This window comes from Carassius auratus, unplaced genomic scaffold, assembly GCF_003368295.1.
Source record: "Carassius auratus strain Wakin unplaced genomic scaffold, ASM336829v1 scaf_tig00035443, whole genome shotgun sequence".
Classification (NCBI taxonomy): domain Eukaryota; kingdom Metazoa; phylum Chordata; class Actinopteri; order Cypriniformes; family Cyprinidae; genus Carassius; species Carassius auratus.
This window is the reverse complement of record NW_020526231.1, coordinates 47,532-64,694: the sequence shown is the minus strand read 5'-3', so window position 1 is coordinate 64,694 and position 17,163 is coordinate 47,532. Positions and strand designations below refer to the sequence as shown.

General features: G+C 37.1%; 2 protein-coding genes across 2 annotated transcripts; both read left to right on the top strand.

Annotated features, from left to right (window-relative positions):
- The first annotated feature begins 21 nt into the window (after positions 1 to 21).
- Positions 22 to 6,689, top strand: LOC113081985 (TRMT1-like protein). The gene is made up of 16 exons (XM_026253888.1): positions 22 to 164; positions 909 to 1,040; positions 1,146 to 1,208; positions 1,309 to 1,422; positions 1,549 to 1,613; positions 2,279 to 2,435; positions 2,840 to 2,960; positions 3,286 to 3,365; positions 3,505 to 3,748; positions 3,839 to 4,051; positions 4,459 to 4,649; positions 4,780 to 4,858; positions 4,987 to 5,153; positions 5,296 to 5,361; positions 5,787 to 5,916; positions 6,018 to 6,689. Exons 1-16 carry the CDS (start codon positions 104 to 106, stop codon positions 6,208 to 6,210), a joined length of 2,076 nt encoding a protein of 691 aa, XP_026109673.1. The 5' UTR covers positions 22 to 103; the 3' UTR covers positions 6,211 to 6,689.
- Positions 6,690 to 7,606: 917 nt separating this feature from the next.
- On the top strand, positions 7,607 to 16,996 carry LOC113081987 (protein Niban-like). The gene is made up of 14 exons (XM_026253891.1): positions 7,607 to 7,744; positions 10,616 to 10,746; positions 10,855 to 10,983; positions 11,071 to 11,185; positions 11,708 to 11,872; positions 11,970 to 12,085; positions 13,111 to 13,215; positions 13,527 to 13,689; positions 14,000 to 14,187; positions 14,357 to 14,500; positions 14,594 to 14,704; positions 14,779 to 14,886; positions 14,980 to 15,091; positions 15,735 to 16,996. Exons 1-14 carry the CDS (start codon positions 7,693 to 7,695, stop codon positions 16,625 to 16,627), a joined length of 2,532 nt encoding a protein of 843 aa, XP_026109676.1. The 5' UTR covers positions 7,607 to 7,692; the 3' UTR covers positions 16,628 to 16,996.
- The last annotated feature ends 167 nt before the right edge of the window (positions 16,997 to 17,163 follow it).

The following is a 17,163-nucleotide window of genomic DNA, read 5'->3' as shown; positions in this document are numbered from 1 at the left end:
TCACTTCCGCGTTCTTTTTAGTTCGCGTAGTTTGAGAGAACACGATTGGTGCGCGCCCTCAACGCTCAGTGCGTACGGATTCTACGTACGCTTGTTTGGGAAAATGGCGGAGCTCAAAGAAGAGGACGCTGAGCAACTTCATCAGGAGGACGCCAATATAAAAGGCAAAATAATTTAAATGAATAATGATAAAAAGATTCCAACGTGTTTTGTATGTTCCTTAAATAACACTCAGAATTTAGGAATTTAGTATTTTTATGAAATGTATTCTTAATACGACTTCAAAACTGCTGAAGTAAATATAGGCCTCCTCACGGAGCTCCACCATAGGACCTAAGTGTTAATAATGTAAATATTCAAAACGTCTCTGTATCTCAGCGCATATCGTCTAACAACTGACATGAAGATAGATTTTGCAAATACTAAATCAATCGATGTGTTCTCTGAATTGAACATAAGCCTTAAATATCAGTATTGTATTTATGTAGCAATGGTCTTGTCGCGGAGCTCCGCACTAGGGCCGTTCTGCTTGGAAACATCAGCCTCGAAAAGCGGGATTGGTTGCACTATGGAAATGTGCATTGGCTAACATACGAGGGCGCTCAAGTATAGTTGTTGGATTTTCATACATTTTCTTACTTATTATTTCACCCATTGTGTAAAATATAATAGTTTTTGATACATTTTCAAGATGATTTTCTTTTCAACATTGAAAGTCTTGGTCTGTAACAAGGGTGAAATAATCAAATCTACAAAAAAAATCTACAAAAAAATGAATATGTGATAGGCTACCAAGGCAATTTTAATGTGACATTCATAAAACAAAAGAAAAGTTGGAATCTGTTTTTTTTTTAATGCAAAAGCTCCAGTATTTTGCTGAAGTGTGAATTTGCTGTTTGTCTCGACAGATACTGAGAGTGATACTAATAAGATGCTTGCTGAATCTGAGGCATGTGAGCAAATGACTGTTCGTGAAGCCCCAACTAATCCAATGAAAATAGAGGACAAAAATAGACAAACATCCTCCACTATTGTGTCTGGTAAATATTCAACAGTATTTTGACACCCTATTATAATTATTACACTCCGCAGGTATGAATTCCTTGAATATTGTTAAATCTTTGAAATTGCCCGTCTCGTTTCAGAGAGACATGCATCAATCCAAACTACACTGGAAGGGCTCGAAGGGCTTGTGGATTTAAATGGAGGTACAGAAACCAGAGTATCTGTTTGTTCAGTCTGTTTATTAACACCACCAGCAGACCACTTGGATGGGAAGCTAACAGATCTGTTCAATGATTTCAACAGCTGGGAGGAAGTCTTGTCCATTGTGTCCAGAAGAGAAATTCAAGGCCTGTTACAGTCACAAGCTTAGACGACATCTGCAGAACTTGCACTGGAAAGTTTATGTTGAATTTGAAGGTAAATAGTCTTTGGGTTCCCTTTGGCACCTCTGTAATTGTTTTTTTCCAACAAGCATTTGAAAGCTGGCACCTCAGGTATCAGCTAATACATGTGTGAAAATGAACTTTGACTCTTCTCCAACAGGCCAAAAGATGTGCATATGCCATCTACCTTGCAGACAAGTCAAGTCCAGTCTAGGCTCTGACCAGGTAAGATCAGGGTTATGTTTTTTTTTTTTTTTTTTTTTTGCATACCCATCACTGGGCTGAAAATATACAGACATGACAAAAGATACCAAATGTAAAATGTTAAAAAAGTGATGGTAGAGATTCCTTATTTAGAATACATCATTGTGATTCTTAAGGAAACTTACCTGTTCATCAGAAGCTCGCTTCTATATACACACACACAAACACACACACACACACTGAAGTTTGGGGTCAGTAATATTTTTTTTTAATGCTTTAAAATTTTTTAATGCTCTTATGTTCACCATTTATCTCATAACAAAATACAGTAAGATGCTAATACTGTGACATAGAATTTAAATTATCTGCTTTCTATTTTCATATATTTTAAATTGTAATAAATTTCTATGTCACCAAAGCTGAATTTTCAGCAGCCATTACTCCGGACTTCAGAGTCACATGATCCTTCAGAAATCATTCTAATATGCTGATTGATGATGTTCAAGAATCATTTTAAAACATTATAATTATCTTTGTCTTTTGATAAATTTACAAACTTTTTTTATTTAACTTGGTTGCTCTGAAAATACTTGGAAGTATAGATGGATGGTTTATCTGTGCCTATCAATCAGAAAAGTGGTCCTCTAGAATGGATCTATTAATGTATGTTTTTATCTCATCTCCAGGCTCAAGGCAGGCTGGTGGCTCACTACCACTGTGTGGTATGCTCTGTCACTATTGCTCGCAAGACAGACATGATCAGTCATCTCAAACGCCACATCAACAAGGGTGAGACGGAGGCCAGTTATTCAGGCAGCTCGGATGTCCCCTGTGAAGGCCCTGGTGAGCCTTTACTCTGTTGATGTTGACAGAGTGCCAGCCTTGCCATTCAAGGAGAACTGCCTGAACTAGACACCAGTTTGTTGATGTGGAATAATTTAGATGGTTCCATTTCAAGTTTGTTTTTTAAATCTTGCATTTAAACCTTGTGTATTCAGGTAGGGTAAGACTAGTCAGGTCTATCCTAAACCATAAAGCACGCACACGTTTGCAGGATGAATGTCTTCTGGAGTAACATTCTGTAGAAGATCCCCTTGTGGTTGATTATGATTAGGCCTTTGGTTTAGAGCTTAAAGTAAAGTCTCACACAAGGCATCTGTAACAATAAAGCACTTCTATTCATTACAATATGTGCATACAAATTTAGAAATTTGGAGATCATTTTAATAACATTTTGATCTTCTTAGTCCCAGGTGGACAGGCCTGTGAGATTATGAAAGAGTTGGGCACCAATGTACAGCTCCTGCCCAACCACACCACTCCCCAGAAGACAGACACCTACTTTAGCCGCAAGATGAAGACAAACAGGTTTGAAAATGTGTTCTTTTTGTGTACATTGTCCCGCCAACATTAAATATTTATTTGTTCTTTAGCGACTTAAATTTAACATTGGTTCAAAAATATTGTAATAGTAATAATAATTTAATACTAATTAATAATTAATAATAAATAATAATTCATGAAATTAATATTACATTAAATATTGTATTCATTTTTGCATTAAAAATATACAATTTAGAAAAAAAAATTGGGTCCAATGAGTCATGGACAACCTGTTAAAGAATCCTATAATAAAGTAAAAAAATGCAAGATATATAAATAAATATAGATTATCTCTATGTAATTGTTGTAGGCAGCTGGTGTTCTGCTCTCTCGCCATTCTTGCTGAGGAGAGGAATCCACTCGAATGCCTCGATGCCTTTGGAGCCACTGGTAGGAAATCTTCTGTACAGAAAGATACGCTAACAGCTAATGATGATAATATCACTGCTCAGGTGGTTAATTACCGGTATTTAAGAAAAATGTAAGTATAACACAGCATATTTGCATAACATATTGACCCCTTTTGTAGGTATCATGGGTTTGCAGTGGGCAAAGCATCTGCGTAACTCTGTAAAGGTTACTATAAATGACATAAACGAAGCTTGCGTTAAGATGATCAAGGAGAATTGTCAACTGAACCACATCCGAGTAGAGGGGAATCGTACGGGCCGGCAGCTAGATGGAGCGGGAGACGCAGACTCCCCCATTGCTTTGGTAGAGGTGGTGAAGATGGACGCCAATGTCATCATGCACCTGAGACCCTTCGACTACATGTGAGACTGAGAAATAATGACTAAAAACCTTGTACCCCTGATTATTCATTGCAAATTTCTTGTCTCACCACATACTTCTCTTTAAATCAGTCACCTCGACCCATTTGGAACATCTGTGAACTATCTGGATGCTGCTTTTCGCAATGTTCGGAACTTGGGCATAGTCTCCGTGACGTCGACAGACACTGGTTCGCTTTACTCCAAATCCCTGAATGTGACGCTTCGGCATTACGGCTGCCAGATTGTCCGAACCGAGTATTACAGGGAGCTCGCAGCACGTATGGTATTGGCATCTGTTGCCAGGTGAGCAGGTCTTTCTCAAATGAATCACCAAACACAAATGTAGTTTATGCACGTCCTGATTTTGCCAAGTTCGATGTGTTCCTAGGTCAACATATTTTGTTGACCCTGGAACAACATTTTACTCCAAAAATATATTCTTAACCATATCCCTACACCTAAACCTAACCTTAACCATGAGTAATCCCTAAAATCAGAGGATATGATAGATGAATGACACTGATGTACAAGCACCAAACACTGATTTTAAACTTCACAAAATCTATAAACTGGTTCTTCAAATCTGATTGGTTAATCACAATGTTGTTCCAGGGTCAACAACGATGTTGTCCCAGGAACATGTCTCACTTGGTAAAATCAGGTTCTGCGTAGTTTATTTGACAGGGTCTTTTTAATGTGTGGACTTGCAGGGCTGCTGCACGCTGCAACAAAGGGATCGAGGTGCTATTGGCCGTGGCTCTTGAGCACTTTGTCCTCGTGGTGGTGCGAGTTCTCAGAGGGCCCACCCAGGCAGATGAGTCTTCTAAGAAACTGCGGCAGCTGTTGCACTGCCAGTGGTGTGAAGAAAGGGTGTTCCTCAAGCCAGGAAGTATGGTGGAAGGTGACAAGCCATTTAGACAAACAAATAGACGCATCCTGGAGCTTTCTTATAGCCCAAACAGTGAGCCAGTAATGGGTTTGATTCCCAAGGAATGCATAAATAATTAAATTTCTACTTGTGGTATCAACAGAAAACCTGTACAGACAGCTGCCTTGCCAGTGCCATGGGAGTATCCCAGGAAAAACAGCAGTAGAGCTTGGACCGCTTTGGTGAGATGAAGTCATTCATACATGTTTCTTTTTGTTCATAAAAACACTTGATGATGCGTAATTCCTTCATTAATCGCTCTTAAATTTGATTCCTTTTCCTCTTTTGTCTTTGTTGTTTCATCCATCAGGGCTGGTCCTTTGTTCAACACTGGATTTCTGAGGAGGATGTTGGTGGCGGCAGTGCAGCACAATATGGAAGACATCCAGCCTCTGGTGAAGACTCTGATCTGTGAAGCTGACTGCACCACTCTCAAGCCTTTCTCTGTCCCGGGATACTCTGCCGTCTCCAACCAAGGTGTGTCTGGGTGTGCAAGATTTTGTCCGGCACTTAATATTCAATACAATGGAGATGATGAATCAGTTTTTTTTACAACGGGGCATTGACTTGAATTTAATGTAGTCTTATTTGGTTAATTTTGACACATCTTTGTCTCTAGTGGAGTGTGGTGTGGTCATAAAAACTTTACAGAAGATTGAAGAAGCAGATACATCTGACCAATCAGGTATTTTTTTCTCCTCCCTACTCTCAGGGATTTAATTGTTCCTATTTATCCAAGATTAAAGGGATATTCATCCAAAAATTAAACATCTGTCATCATTTACTCACCCTCATGTCGTTCCAAACCCTAAAACTCTTACATTTACCTTTGAAACAAATGAAGAAACTCTTTTTGTTTTTTTATGAAACCTAACAGATATCTATCCCTCCTTTGCAAGGCCATTACACCAAAAATTTCAAAGCATCAGCCATTTCACAAGGAGAGCATAAAAGTAATCTGTAGAGTCTTCTGTAGAGACATGATCATATGAGGAACACAGATAGAAACTGATCAAATTAAATGTGCTTGGGTGAACTATGCCTTTAAGTGGACTTTGTGGTAGAATGAAAAAATGAAGTGGCTAGATTATATAGATCATATGTTTTCAGGGAAAAGAAAGACCAAAGGGGAGGAATCTGGGAATGTGCTGAAGAAAATCAAAGCAGATACATCTTTGGAGCATCCGGCGTTCTACTACAGCATCCATCGGCACAGCATCCGCGGCATGAACATGCCCAAGTTAGTCAGCGCAAACCTCTCTATACACTGTTATATATCACTGTAAAGTGAGACAAATATCATGATGCAAGCAGGATCTGACGCTAAACTCTGTTCCTCAGGCTCAACAAGTTCCTGCAGTATCTCACGGAGGCCGGGTTCAGAGTGAGCCGCACACACTTTGACCCAACAGGTGTGCGGACTGATGCCACCCTGGCACAGCTTAAGGAAGTGCTCACAAAATACAGTGTGCCTACATACTCATCCGCACCTCAGAGCAGCGCTGTCAGCTCAGAGCGACGTCAAACTCTCTGATTTTAGATATTCATGAAACCAAGCAGTATTTTGATATGGACATGAATTTGAGAACTTGGACCAGACAAAGGTCACCTGCTTTTTTTTTTCTTTGGCTGTTTTTATTGATTAATTTTCCTATTTGCTTTAGGAAGTTTTGTTTTGTTTTTTTGGATAAGAAAAAAGAGTTTCATCTGAATGGAAAAGGGGTATTCCAGTTTAGTTGTTGTTTTTTGTGGATCGCACTGAGACCATTACAGGCGTACAGTATTTTATTAATCATTCTATGCTGACAGTGATGCAGTATTGACTTATTCTTTGGTTTGTACATTTTTAATCTCTAAAATGATTTATAAATACCCTCTCAAAGGTTTATAATGATCTTACCTGATCTGTTTTTTTTTTTATTCCACTTCATGTTCACTTCATTATTTTACCTGATTGCTATAACGTCAATAAAACATTTCACATCATATATTGTCCTTATAATTTGAGAAGACTGACACTGAGAACATTGCTTTGAATCACAAAAAGAACATCAACAAAATTTCCAGGCCACATTTTATAACAAAAAAAAATTAGCATACGTTTAAGACTATTAATGAATGCACTTTTGGGATTGTACGTTATCTTGTTATTTTGATAGTAGTTAAGTAATGCACCCCTCTGAGTTTCTTTTTTCACTGTGTAGTATATTTTAAATGTGACTGAAAAAAACTTAAGGACACATGCTTTATTATTATATGCAAGAACAAATTATAGTAAAATGAAATGTATTATTTATTTTATTATATATATATATATATATATATATATATATATATATATATATATATATATATATATATATATATATATATATATATATATATATATTTGAGGTGACTTGGGTTTGTCCACAGGTTTTATGTGATAAATCAGCTTGAACTTACTGTCCTGTGAAAGTCTTCACGTAGATTACTGCCACACCAGTTTCATTTAAATGGTACAATGTCTAGACCTTCCTGAAATGCACAAAAATGTACTTACTGGCATGTTCAGTTGAATAGAAACTGGTAATAGACATTAATGGGATAAAGTCTGTCTAATAGATCAAAGGCGTATTGTACTTCACAAACAAATCAGTAACAAAACATTGTTTTTTCTTTGAAGTACCTTGGATGACAACTTAAAGATAACCTGATAATTTCACACATCCCTGATGCTCTCGTATATTCACAGTGAATACTGATGTATAAAGCACATATCATGTTATTTCCATGAAATCAAAAGGAAGAGTGTCAAAACTTAGTGAGCTCCCTAGACAGCATTCTGGGTATAACCAGCTCTTTAGGGTTTAAAAGACAGCCCTTGAATGTCCCGGTGTGACTTTTTCATTTATGCCCCTCCCACCATCCTGAAATATAACACCTGCTTTCAGATTCTCCCACAGTTGTGAATACAGTGACACAGAATCACCTCACCTCGTCAGAACAGAGGAGAGCTCACCTGAAGCAGAGCAGTATGGGAGCAACATCCAGTTTACTGGATGAAAATAAATCCAACTACATAAAAGGTATGTGATGTAGGATCTTTATGTGTACATTAAGTGGCTTTGGGATTTCCTTTAAAATTGTTTTAGTGTGGAAATAGCAGTAAATTATGTTTGTACACTGATGTTTTACTTTCTGATACTTCTAACTGGTTAATAATAATAATAGGTCAAAAAACTTCAAAACTAGGTTCAAAACTTTTTCTCTATACTGCACTTATATGGGCAGAGAAAGAGGGTGGATATTATTCAAATGCATTAAAACAATTGTTTTGTATTGTCCTAAATTGCATGGCCTCTCAGAGGTAGAAAACAAATGATTGATGAATTTTGAACTTGTAATTGCCTCATTGGACAATGACTATCATTAGTGTCAATCAGATAACTGCAGTACTCAACCTGCAAGGCCGAAAAAAGTGAGAGGCAGAAACCTGTTTGTTTTCTTCTTCTGGCCATTGTAAACTACATGGGTGGGGGTTTTGGAGTGTGTGTGTGTGTGTGTGTGTGTGTGTGTGTGTGTCAGAGAGTGTAAAGGATTAAAAGCAGCTCTGCTATTTGCTAAAATGGAAAAACACCTTCGATCTGTCAGCTGACAAAACATGCTGAAAGAGCATTACAGTACTGAGGGTGTTGTTGAAATGCATTTTTAAAGCTATATTTCTGTTAATCAGCCAGATATTTTTTGGTTCAATCGCAAATCCTGAAAAAAATCGCAAAATTCAATCGCAAATCCTAACCCTAACCCTAACCCTAAATCCTGAATAAGTGGTTGCAGACTTACAAAGCACTAATTTTGATGTGCATACAATGTAAAAGCATTAAGAAATTTTAGTCCCATCACAGTAAGTTTAATAAGATGATAATGATAACAGTATTGTTAGTATTGTATCTATATTAGTTAAATCAATCAAATTACGTGACTTCATGTTTAGTATCCTGTTAATTATGTTATGAAAACACAAATGGGACACAAATGTGACCACTTCCTGTGAATGAGCCGACAGTAAACTCAAGTGCTGTGCTTTCACACTTAAGGTGAAAAGAGAGTGTGTAGTCAACAGCTGCGAGGATGTAATTTTTTTTTAAAATAAATAAAGTGTTCTAACAAACACATTGACAATCCCCATAAACCTTGTACTCTTGTACAAGTATAATGATCTCTGTGTTGAGGTATTTTCATACAGAACTGGCTTTGCAGGTCAGCTGTGTCATAACGTCTATGATAGGCCAAGTATCTTACACGTCAGAGATCAAGAATTCAAGAAATCTCAGACCACAGTTCCTTTCAAAACAATTAATCTCTCTTAAAAATAAAACAATAGTTCAAAGAAGACTGCAGAGAGAGAGGGAATATGATAATAGAGCCGTTCATTACAGTACTTTCAATCCATTGTGACACAAGTTGGAAGTAAATGCCGTAGCTCTCAGCTGCCATCTAAATTTAGTGGCATGTTACGTAATGCAAGAATCTGAAAATGTTTAAAAAAAAATTATACAAGGAATTTAAGAAAGTAGGAACACCCTCTCAGAGTGAGCATTCTGGTTTGGGTGTTAAATCTAAAAGTTCAGTATCAGGGAAACAATTACACATTTTATTAACATCGCAAAATGTTTGCATCCAAACCAATGCTTTTAAATTCCTACTTTTATTTGTTTTGTTTGAAAAGATTCTCACTCAAGGCTGTCATGATATATTTCTTTATTTCTGAAAACGTTATGTAAACCGTTCTAAGACGAGGTTGTGCTGTATTGCAAACAGTCAGAATTTGACTGAGAACATGCAGCCATACCTTATTCCTAAATAAAATATTAAAGGCACAAATATTCTTTACAAGAAGCATCAATAGTTTAAAGTAAATAATGTAATGTGATATCAAAAAAATGTATGTTATATAACCACTATATATATATATCACGTATATGCTTTATTGACCAATCAGCACCCAGAACTGGAAATATCCATTTTACTATTAAAGTGAAAGTGACGTGACATTCAGCCAAGTATGGTGACCCATACTCAGAATTTGTGCTCTGCATTTAACCCATCCGAAATGCACACACACAGAGCAGTGAACACACACGGAGCAGTGGGCAGCCATTTATGATGCGGCGCCCAGGGAGCAGTTGGGGGATCGATGCCTTGCTCAAGGGCACCTAAGTCATGGTATTGAAGGTGGAGATAGAACTGTACATGCACTCCCCCCACCCACAATTCCTGCCGGCCCGGGACTCAAACTCACTACCTTTCGATTGGGAGTCTGACTCTCTAATCATTAGGCCACGACTTCCCCAAAAATTAAGATTATATAGTGATATTGTAACAATTATAGTGATACATTGCATTGCCTGGAGATTATTCATACACCATGATTCATGAAATACATGTGTTATGCATGTCCGTATGCCTGCAAAATAGGTTTTTAAACAACAGTCTGCATTCAATCTATGAAGTTTGTAAAATAGGGTACTAATAAGAATGTTGAAATGTTCAAGCCGGGCCAGGGAAGTAGTCTGATTGGCTGTAAACACATCAATATCTTCTTTACTACAGTATTGTTTAGCTAATTTTGTATGAAGTACTGGGAAAAATCATAATGGACAGCACTGTGGCTACAGTAGAGTCATTCAGGTTCCTGGGCACCATCTCTCAGGACCTGAAGTGGGACACTCACATATAGACTCCATTCCTAAAAAGGCCCAGCAGAGACTGTGCTTTCTTCACAAACTGAGGATGCCACAGTCCTGCATTCATCCATAACTGTCTGGTTTGGTTTAGCTTCCAAATCAGATATGAAGAGACTACAAATATTTGAAAATCTAAAAGTCAAAGTTGAGTTCATGCTAAGCAAGTATCTTTTAATAGTGTAATGATCTCTGGATTGTGTTGCCTTGCAGGGCAAGTGGACGAGAAAATTAAGGAGTTTGCACCGATTTATAGGAAACAATATTCTCTGGCTTACCTGTCCCAGATCCGAGATGAATTCGAGCAACGCAAAGAGCAGCACACACAGTTTCTCAAACAACGGGTAGGAATCAGATCCCATGTATGGATAAACTCCATACAATGAAATATGCATTAAGTCAATAACTATTTCTTCTTCTTGAGACTGATTCATTATTTTTTATTTACCCAGGCCCCTCCAGAACCTGGAAAGGTGCTGTATGAAGAGAATGTGCATTGCTTTGATGACAGCAGGAGGTGGAAGGTTAGATATATAGTAATCCATGCCACTTACGTCCTGGAGTGCTACGAGAGCTACAAGGTGTGAGGCATCATCCACCATCTAACAATGAGCTTTTGCTGACTGGTAATGATGACATTTACCCCATCATCTCCTACTTTCCTGCAGACGTTTTTAAAAGGGTCGGCTCCACTACACAGACTGTTTCCTACAGGCGGTACCATTCTGACTACAGAAGAGAAATACATGGAAATGATTGACCAGTGCTGCCCTTGCACTAACAGTGAGTACAACTAGAGTGCATGCTTATATTTTAAGTGAGCTAATTTAAACTAAATTTTAATTTTATTTAAAAAAAAATTCACATCCAATAGTGTCACTGCAGTTAAATCAATAATATAACATAATATAATATAAATTATAATATAATATAATATAAATTGCCATATAAACCTCATTCATCACTGATGGAATGACAAATATTACTAATAATGTATTGAATATTACTAATTGTGTACTGAATAATAATCTTATGCTCACCAAGGCTGCTTTTTATTTAATCAAAAATATCTTAGTTTTCAATAGAAATTGAGCCTCGGCATGAAATAAAAATGTCCCAATTTATTTTCCTTAAGCATCTCAATCATCATTGAATAATTCTTTCATGCATTACATTACAGTAAAAACTTTAAAACACTCATTAATTTAATAAAATCATTTAAATTAGTTTTTTTTTTTTTTTTTTTTGCATAAACTTCATGGTGTGTTAACAAAATGAGTCAAATGTGTCTGTGTTGTGATGCAGATGTAAAGGAAGATTTTGCACCTCCTGTGGCGAGCATGCCAGGGCAGTTCCCAGTTTATCTTAGACTTCAATACCGCCAGGATTTCTATTTCTGTTTCCAAGACGAGGACTCTCAAGTTGAATTCATCTCCATCTTATCTGACTGTGTTCGCCACCAGAACAAAGGTATCACTTTCACTTTAATTGAATAAGAGTAGGAACTAGATGTAACCAGTGAAAGCTGTAGTGTGAAAAAATATATAATATTTGGTCCATTCAACAGATTTTCTCAAGAAGAAGACGTGCGAGGTTAAGGCTTTTCTCAAAGCCATTCAGCTCTATGGGCAGATGAAAGGCCGGTATGAATCCTGGGATATGCTCATAGGCAGTGATGTGCGGGTAGGTGTCCTTTCACATCCTGTGCTGGTTCACATTGACAGCATTGTCAGAAAACCCCAATAATGTTCAATTCAACAAATAACATATCCATCATCTCTTGTTGCTCTAGTATGACGTAATGTTCTAGCTGTTGAAATATGGAACAGGCTCATTCTTTCTGTCTTTGTACATATTTGATACCTAAATGGTAGATTTGAGTATTAACACCACACCTACATTTTTCATGTTGTATTATACACTTCCACATGTGATATCTGTACTCACTCTCCAAAACTCCAAGTCACACACTGTTACATCAGGGCTGAGCACTGTGTGGAATCTGAGTAATGCTGTATACAGGCAGTCTCACTCCAGAGTTTCACCTTTTTCAGTCAACGTGACCGTGAACTATCAATACATCACATATGTCAGTGCGTCTCACACATATTAAATAACATGCTGGTAGTACATCATGTGCCATGAAGTCTCCTGAACCTTACAGTAAAACACTGGAATATTTTCTGTGGTACATACTGTACACTGAAAAAAAAGAAAAAAAAAGATAAAAATCTTACTGTATTAATTATTTGCATTTGAAGCCATTTTTAAATAGTTGACATGCACAGCATATCATTAATCAATATTACTGAATTAAATTGTTTGACAAACATGAACAGGCATTGTGAGAGTTTATTCTTATTTTTTGTTTGTTTGAACGGTTTTGAATTACTTTATATTATACATGTATAAATATTATAACATAGTTAAAATAATATGGTATAGTTGCCTGTTGCCACATTTTCTATTAATTGAAGTTATTTTATTTGGATTGTATTTGAGTAATAACTGAAGGCAGGTCAGTGATTGATTTGTGGTTTTATGTAAATAGATCATATCAGGTGATTGTTCATTTAAATCTAGTCTTGTGGTTTAAGGTTACATAGATTGTACCATTTGGGGTTTAGCACTTAAGAGTTTGCTCCCAATGTTTGTTCAGCTATACATGCATGAAGTATTTCTGAATCTGTACTTGTGTGTGTGTTTAGGGTCTTGCTAATCTGTTCATGGAAGACTTGATGCCTTATCTGGAGAAAGAATTGCAGCCGTTATTGAAGAGCAAGAGGGCAGACAAGAGGAGAGTGTGGTTTGCGGTGCGTTCTTTTCCTATTTAGATCTACTGAATTTATTGTACAGATAAAGTCCTATTATGGCATTGGGTTTCTCCAGAACCTGCCCTTGATACTTGAAACTGGGGTGTGATGCTGACGTACATGTAGGATGCCCCACACCCAAACAGCTCTAGGCCAGAAATGTCCCTATGGTGTTTCCTCAAGGGTGGAACGAACCAGAAACAGGTTACATTCCACAGCTGTGATTACTGACAAAGAAGGATTACTAGAACACTTGTGAATGATTTATGCTATTAATGAATGATCCTTGAACCGAGCCGTTTGTCTTATAGACAGTTGAAGGAGCTTATTTCCTGCTGCAAGTTCATCTGCTGGAGAGGATATCCACACTGAAGCAGGAGTGCCAAGAGATGGTGAAACAACAGGAGGTGCTCATGCGCTCTGATATGGACCAGATCAGCAGCTCAAGAGCTTTCCTGGAGGGCAAACTCAGAGGTACATGATCATGCTAAAAGAAGAGCCAATTTCTTGCTTTAATATATATATATATATATATATATATATAGATATATATATAGATATATATATATATATATAGATAGATAGATAGATAGATAGATAGATATGTGTGTGTGTGTGTGTGTAGAGAGAGAGAGAGAGAGAGAGAGAGAGAGAGAAAAAATCTCTCACTGGCCGAACATCTACTATAATACAATTTACACTACCCTTTAAAAGTTTAGGGTCACAAACATTTTTATTTGTGTGTGTATAAATACTATATTTTGTTCTCTACTCATCTGGTTAGCCATGGTAACTGAGCCAGCAACAAAATACTGCACAGAGCATGTGCAGCCGTATCTGCCAGCCATCTTGGAGGAAGTGATGGGGCCCATCAGCCTGGGCTTCACAGAGGCCCGGGACTTGAGTGAGAGCATGATGGAGCAGCTCTGTCAGGACTTCCAGGACCCTGAGCAGAGCGAGGAACTCCGACAGGTGAGAAAAACTAACACATTTACAATTAATCACCATAAAAAGTCTTGCATTATATTTTTCTGAAGCCGAATTACTTAGTTTTTTGTTTTTTTGTAAATATCATTCATGCTAACCTGTATAGTAAATGATGTGATACAATAGCTCTGCTTCTCTTTCTCTCTCACTGAAGGCTCTGTTTACGATGAGTAAGGCTAATTTACAGAGCTGTTATGAGAAAGTGAATGGACTGGCAGATCACGTCCAAGAGCTGCAGCAACCCTTCAACTACTGCATTAAAGGTCTAGTGGACAGCACACAGATAGACCTAAAACAGGTACCCAAAACAGCAAAACCAAGTAGCCAACTATTTTCTAAGTTTCTGTGACTGATTCTGATCCAAAACATGTCTGCTGTGTGATCATTTCAGCTGATGGAAAATATAGAGTACACTTTTGAGCTGCTTGTGCGAAAGGCTCTGGAGGATCCATCGGTCAGCCTTTCGATGGCTATGCAAAAGGCTTCAAACAGGGTTCTGAAGGTAAGCATATCATTTTCATTTATAAGCACAGATGGTTGTCAGATTGCTTACTTTAATTAGTCTTTGTCCTACAGCAATTTGACTATGACAGCAGCACAGTGAGGAAGAGGATCTTGCAGGAGGCTTTGATCAACATCACTCTACCCAGCATCAAGAAGCACCTGGCCCCATCCTTCAAAGAGGTACATTTCAGATCACTTACACTGTGTAAATACAATCACTGAAAGCTTAAATATGTAAACCATAATTGGTCTTTTCTCAAAATGCACTTTTAGGAGCTACCCAAATTTGAGCAATATATATTTGCTGATTATTCAAACTTCATCAATGTGGAAAACGTGTATGAGGACATAATCCAGCAGATACTGGAAAAAGACGTCAGCATGGGTATGTCACATGATCACAGGAAGGCCTCCACACACTGCCTTTGCAAAAAACGTAACTGATATTAGGGTCATTAGTAATTATAAAGCACAGGTTAAAGTAGTAAAACTAAATTTGTGTTTTTTTGTGCATGTATGATGTTAGCACATTCACATACATTGGACGCAAAATGTTTTAAATATAAACACAAATAAATATCTTTTTATAAATGCTGTTCTTTTGAATTCTATATAAATCAAAGAATACTGAAAAACAAGGATCAACAAAGTTTACTAAAAATGTTATGCAGCAATACTGTTTCCAACATGACTGATGAAAATTCAGCTTTGCCATCACAGGAATAAATTACATGTAAAAAATATATTCAAACAGAAAACAGTTACATGTTGTAATGGTATTTCAAAATTTTGATCAAATAAATGCAGCCTAGATAAGCAAAAAGACTTAACGTATTTATAAAAATTATACAGACCTCAGACTTTTGAATTGTAGAGTTGAGCCCATTTGTTAAGACATTTCAAAAGTAGCTCAGAAGAGTGGTTTAGGTTTTCAAATACATTTTAATATATATATGCATGCTACTGAACAAGAAATTATTATTATATTTATTATAATCTCAAATCTGATTTGTGCTTCTGATTGACAGTGGTCAAGGAGGCAGCCAGCAAGAAGAAATTCAACCTGTTCACAGAGAGCAGGTACAATTTCAGTGTGTCCAGCTTATCCTTCACACCCCCGGGATCCGCACCCAGCAGTCCAGCACGCTTAAACACATCCCCAAGCGTGCGCACGTCCCTGCCGCCCTCCCCGCTGCTGGGAAACGGCCTGACAGCAGACAAATCCATGACCGCTCACGTGTCAGAAAATAGTGCAATGGGTCAAGCTCTGACTATCATGGAAAAAATCGATGAGGGAGAAAAGACTCTCTTAGAGGAGAGCAGTGATGACGTGTTTTTCACTGCTGAAACATCAACCTTGGATACATCAGCCGAGACTAAACCAGAACTCACCACAAATGCCCTGGAAGCTTCTGTCTGTTCCACCCCTTTAATTAAAGAAACAGAAGCTGTAGAAAGTGCTGGTACTAGTAATTCACCGAAAGGAGGTGATGCAACTTCTTCAGACTTTGCTAATAAACCCACAGTAGTACTCAACCCAATCTGTATGAAAACCTCTGGTTCTGATGATGAGCCTGTTGAGGATCACAGGAAAGAAACGATGAAGACGTCAAATGATCAAGCCCAGATTGAGTCACCAACATGTGATGAAAGCACATATCCGATTGCAGTTTGTTTATCTATTGAAGATGCAAAAGATAAAGAGTTCACAGGCAAACATATCCTGGATCTTTCGGAAAAAGCCTCAGAATCCCAGTCTTCACCGAACCTAGAGGATGAAACCAGGCCCCTGGACTGTGTGAAGGAGATCCGTGACCTTGTGGTGGAGATTATTGAAATAGAGGATGTGGTTCATCCTTCCAAAGAAAATGGAGAAAAAGTTCAAGTTCAAACAATCGAGGAACAAGATTCTATAGTTTAAGTTGCAATGACTATGTCAGGTCAGGATTCAAAACCCCTCCATTTCCTGTGTGAGGAGACAAATTGTACATTTTGAAGTTGGCGTCATCATTGTGAAGAAGGTAATAATAGTTTACTGTGGATATGTATGTCTATATACAGCACCATTCAAAAGTTTGGGGTCTGTAAGGTTTTGTTTTTAAAGAAATGAATACTTTTATACAGTCATGAAGCATTATATTGATGAAAAGTGACACTCAGAACAGTAATAATGTCACAAAAAATTATATTTTGAATAAATGCAGTTTTTTAAAAAACTTTTTATGCAAATCAAAATATATTTTAAAAGTATCACATATTTCTCTATAATAACATGCAGAACACATGTAAGGTTTTCAACTAATAATATTTCAGAAACATATATATATATATATATTTTAACATTTAAAAAAAAAATCTTACCAACACCAAGCTTTTCAAGAGGTAGTATATATATATATATATATATATATATATATATATATATATATATATATATAATGTGTTGTATAAAAAGTA

Coding starts and splice junctions, on each gene's coding strand:
- LOC113081985 (XM_026253888.1), top strand. CDS start 104: ATGGCGGAGCTCAAAGAAGAGGACGCTGAGCAACTTCATCAGGAGGAC. Junction 5,154..5,295: donor CTCTGCCGTCTCCAACCAAG/GTGTGTCTGGGT, acceptor CTTTGTCTCTAG/TGGAGTGTGGTGTGGTCATA. Junction 5,917..6,017: donor CGCGGCATGAACATGCCCAA/GTTAGTCAGCGC, acceptor TCTGTTCCTCAG/GCTCAACAAGTTCCTGCAGT.
- LOC113081987 (XM_026253891.1), top strand. CDS start 7,693: ATGGGAGCAACATCCAGTTTACTGGATGAAAATAAATCCAACTACATA. Junction 11,186..11,707: donor GTGCTGCCCTTGCACTAACA/GTGAGTACAACT, acceptor GTTGTGATGCAG/ATGTAAAGGAAGATTTTGCA. Junction 15,092..15,734: donor GGAAAAAGACGTCAGCATGG/GTATGTCACATG, acceptor TCTGATTGACAG/TGGTCAAGGAGGCAGCCAGC.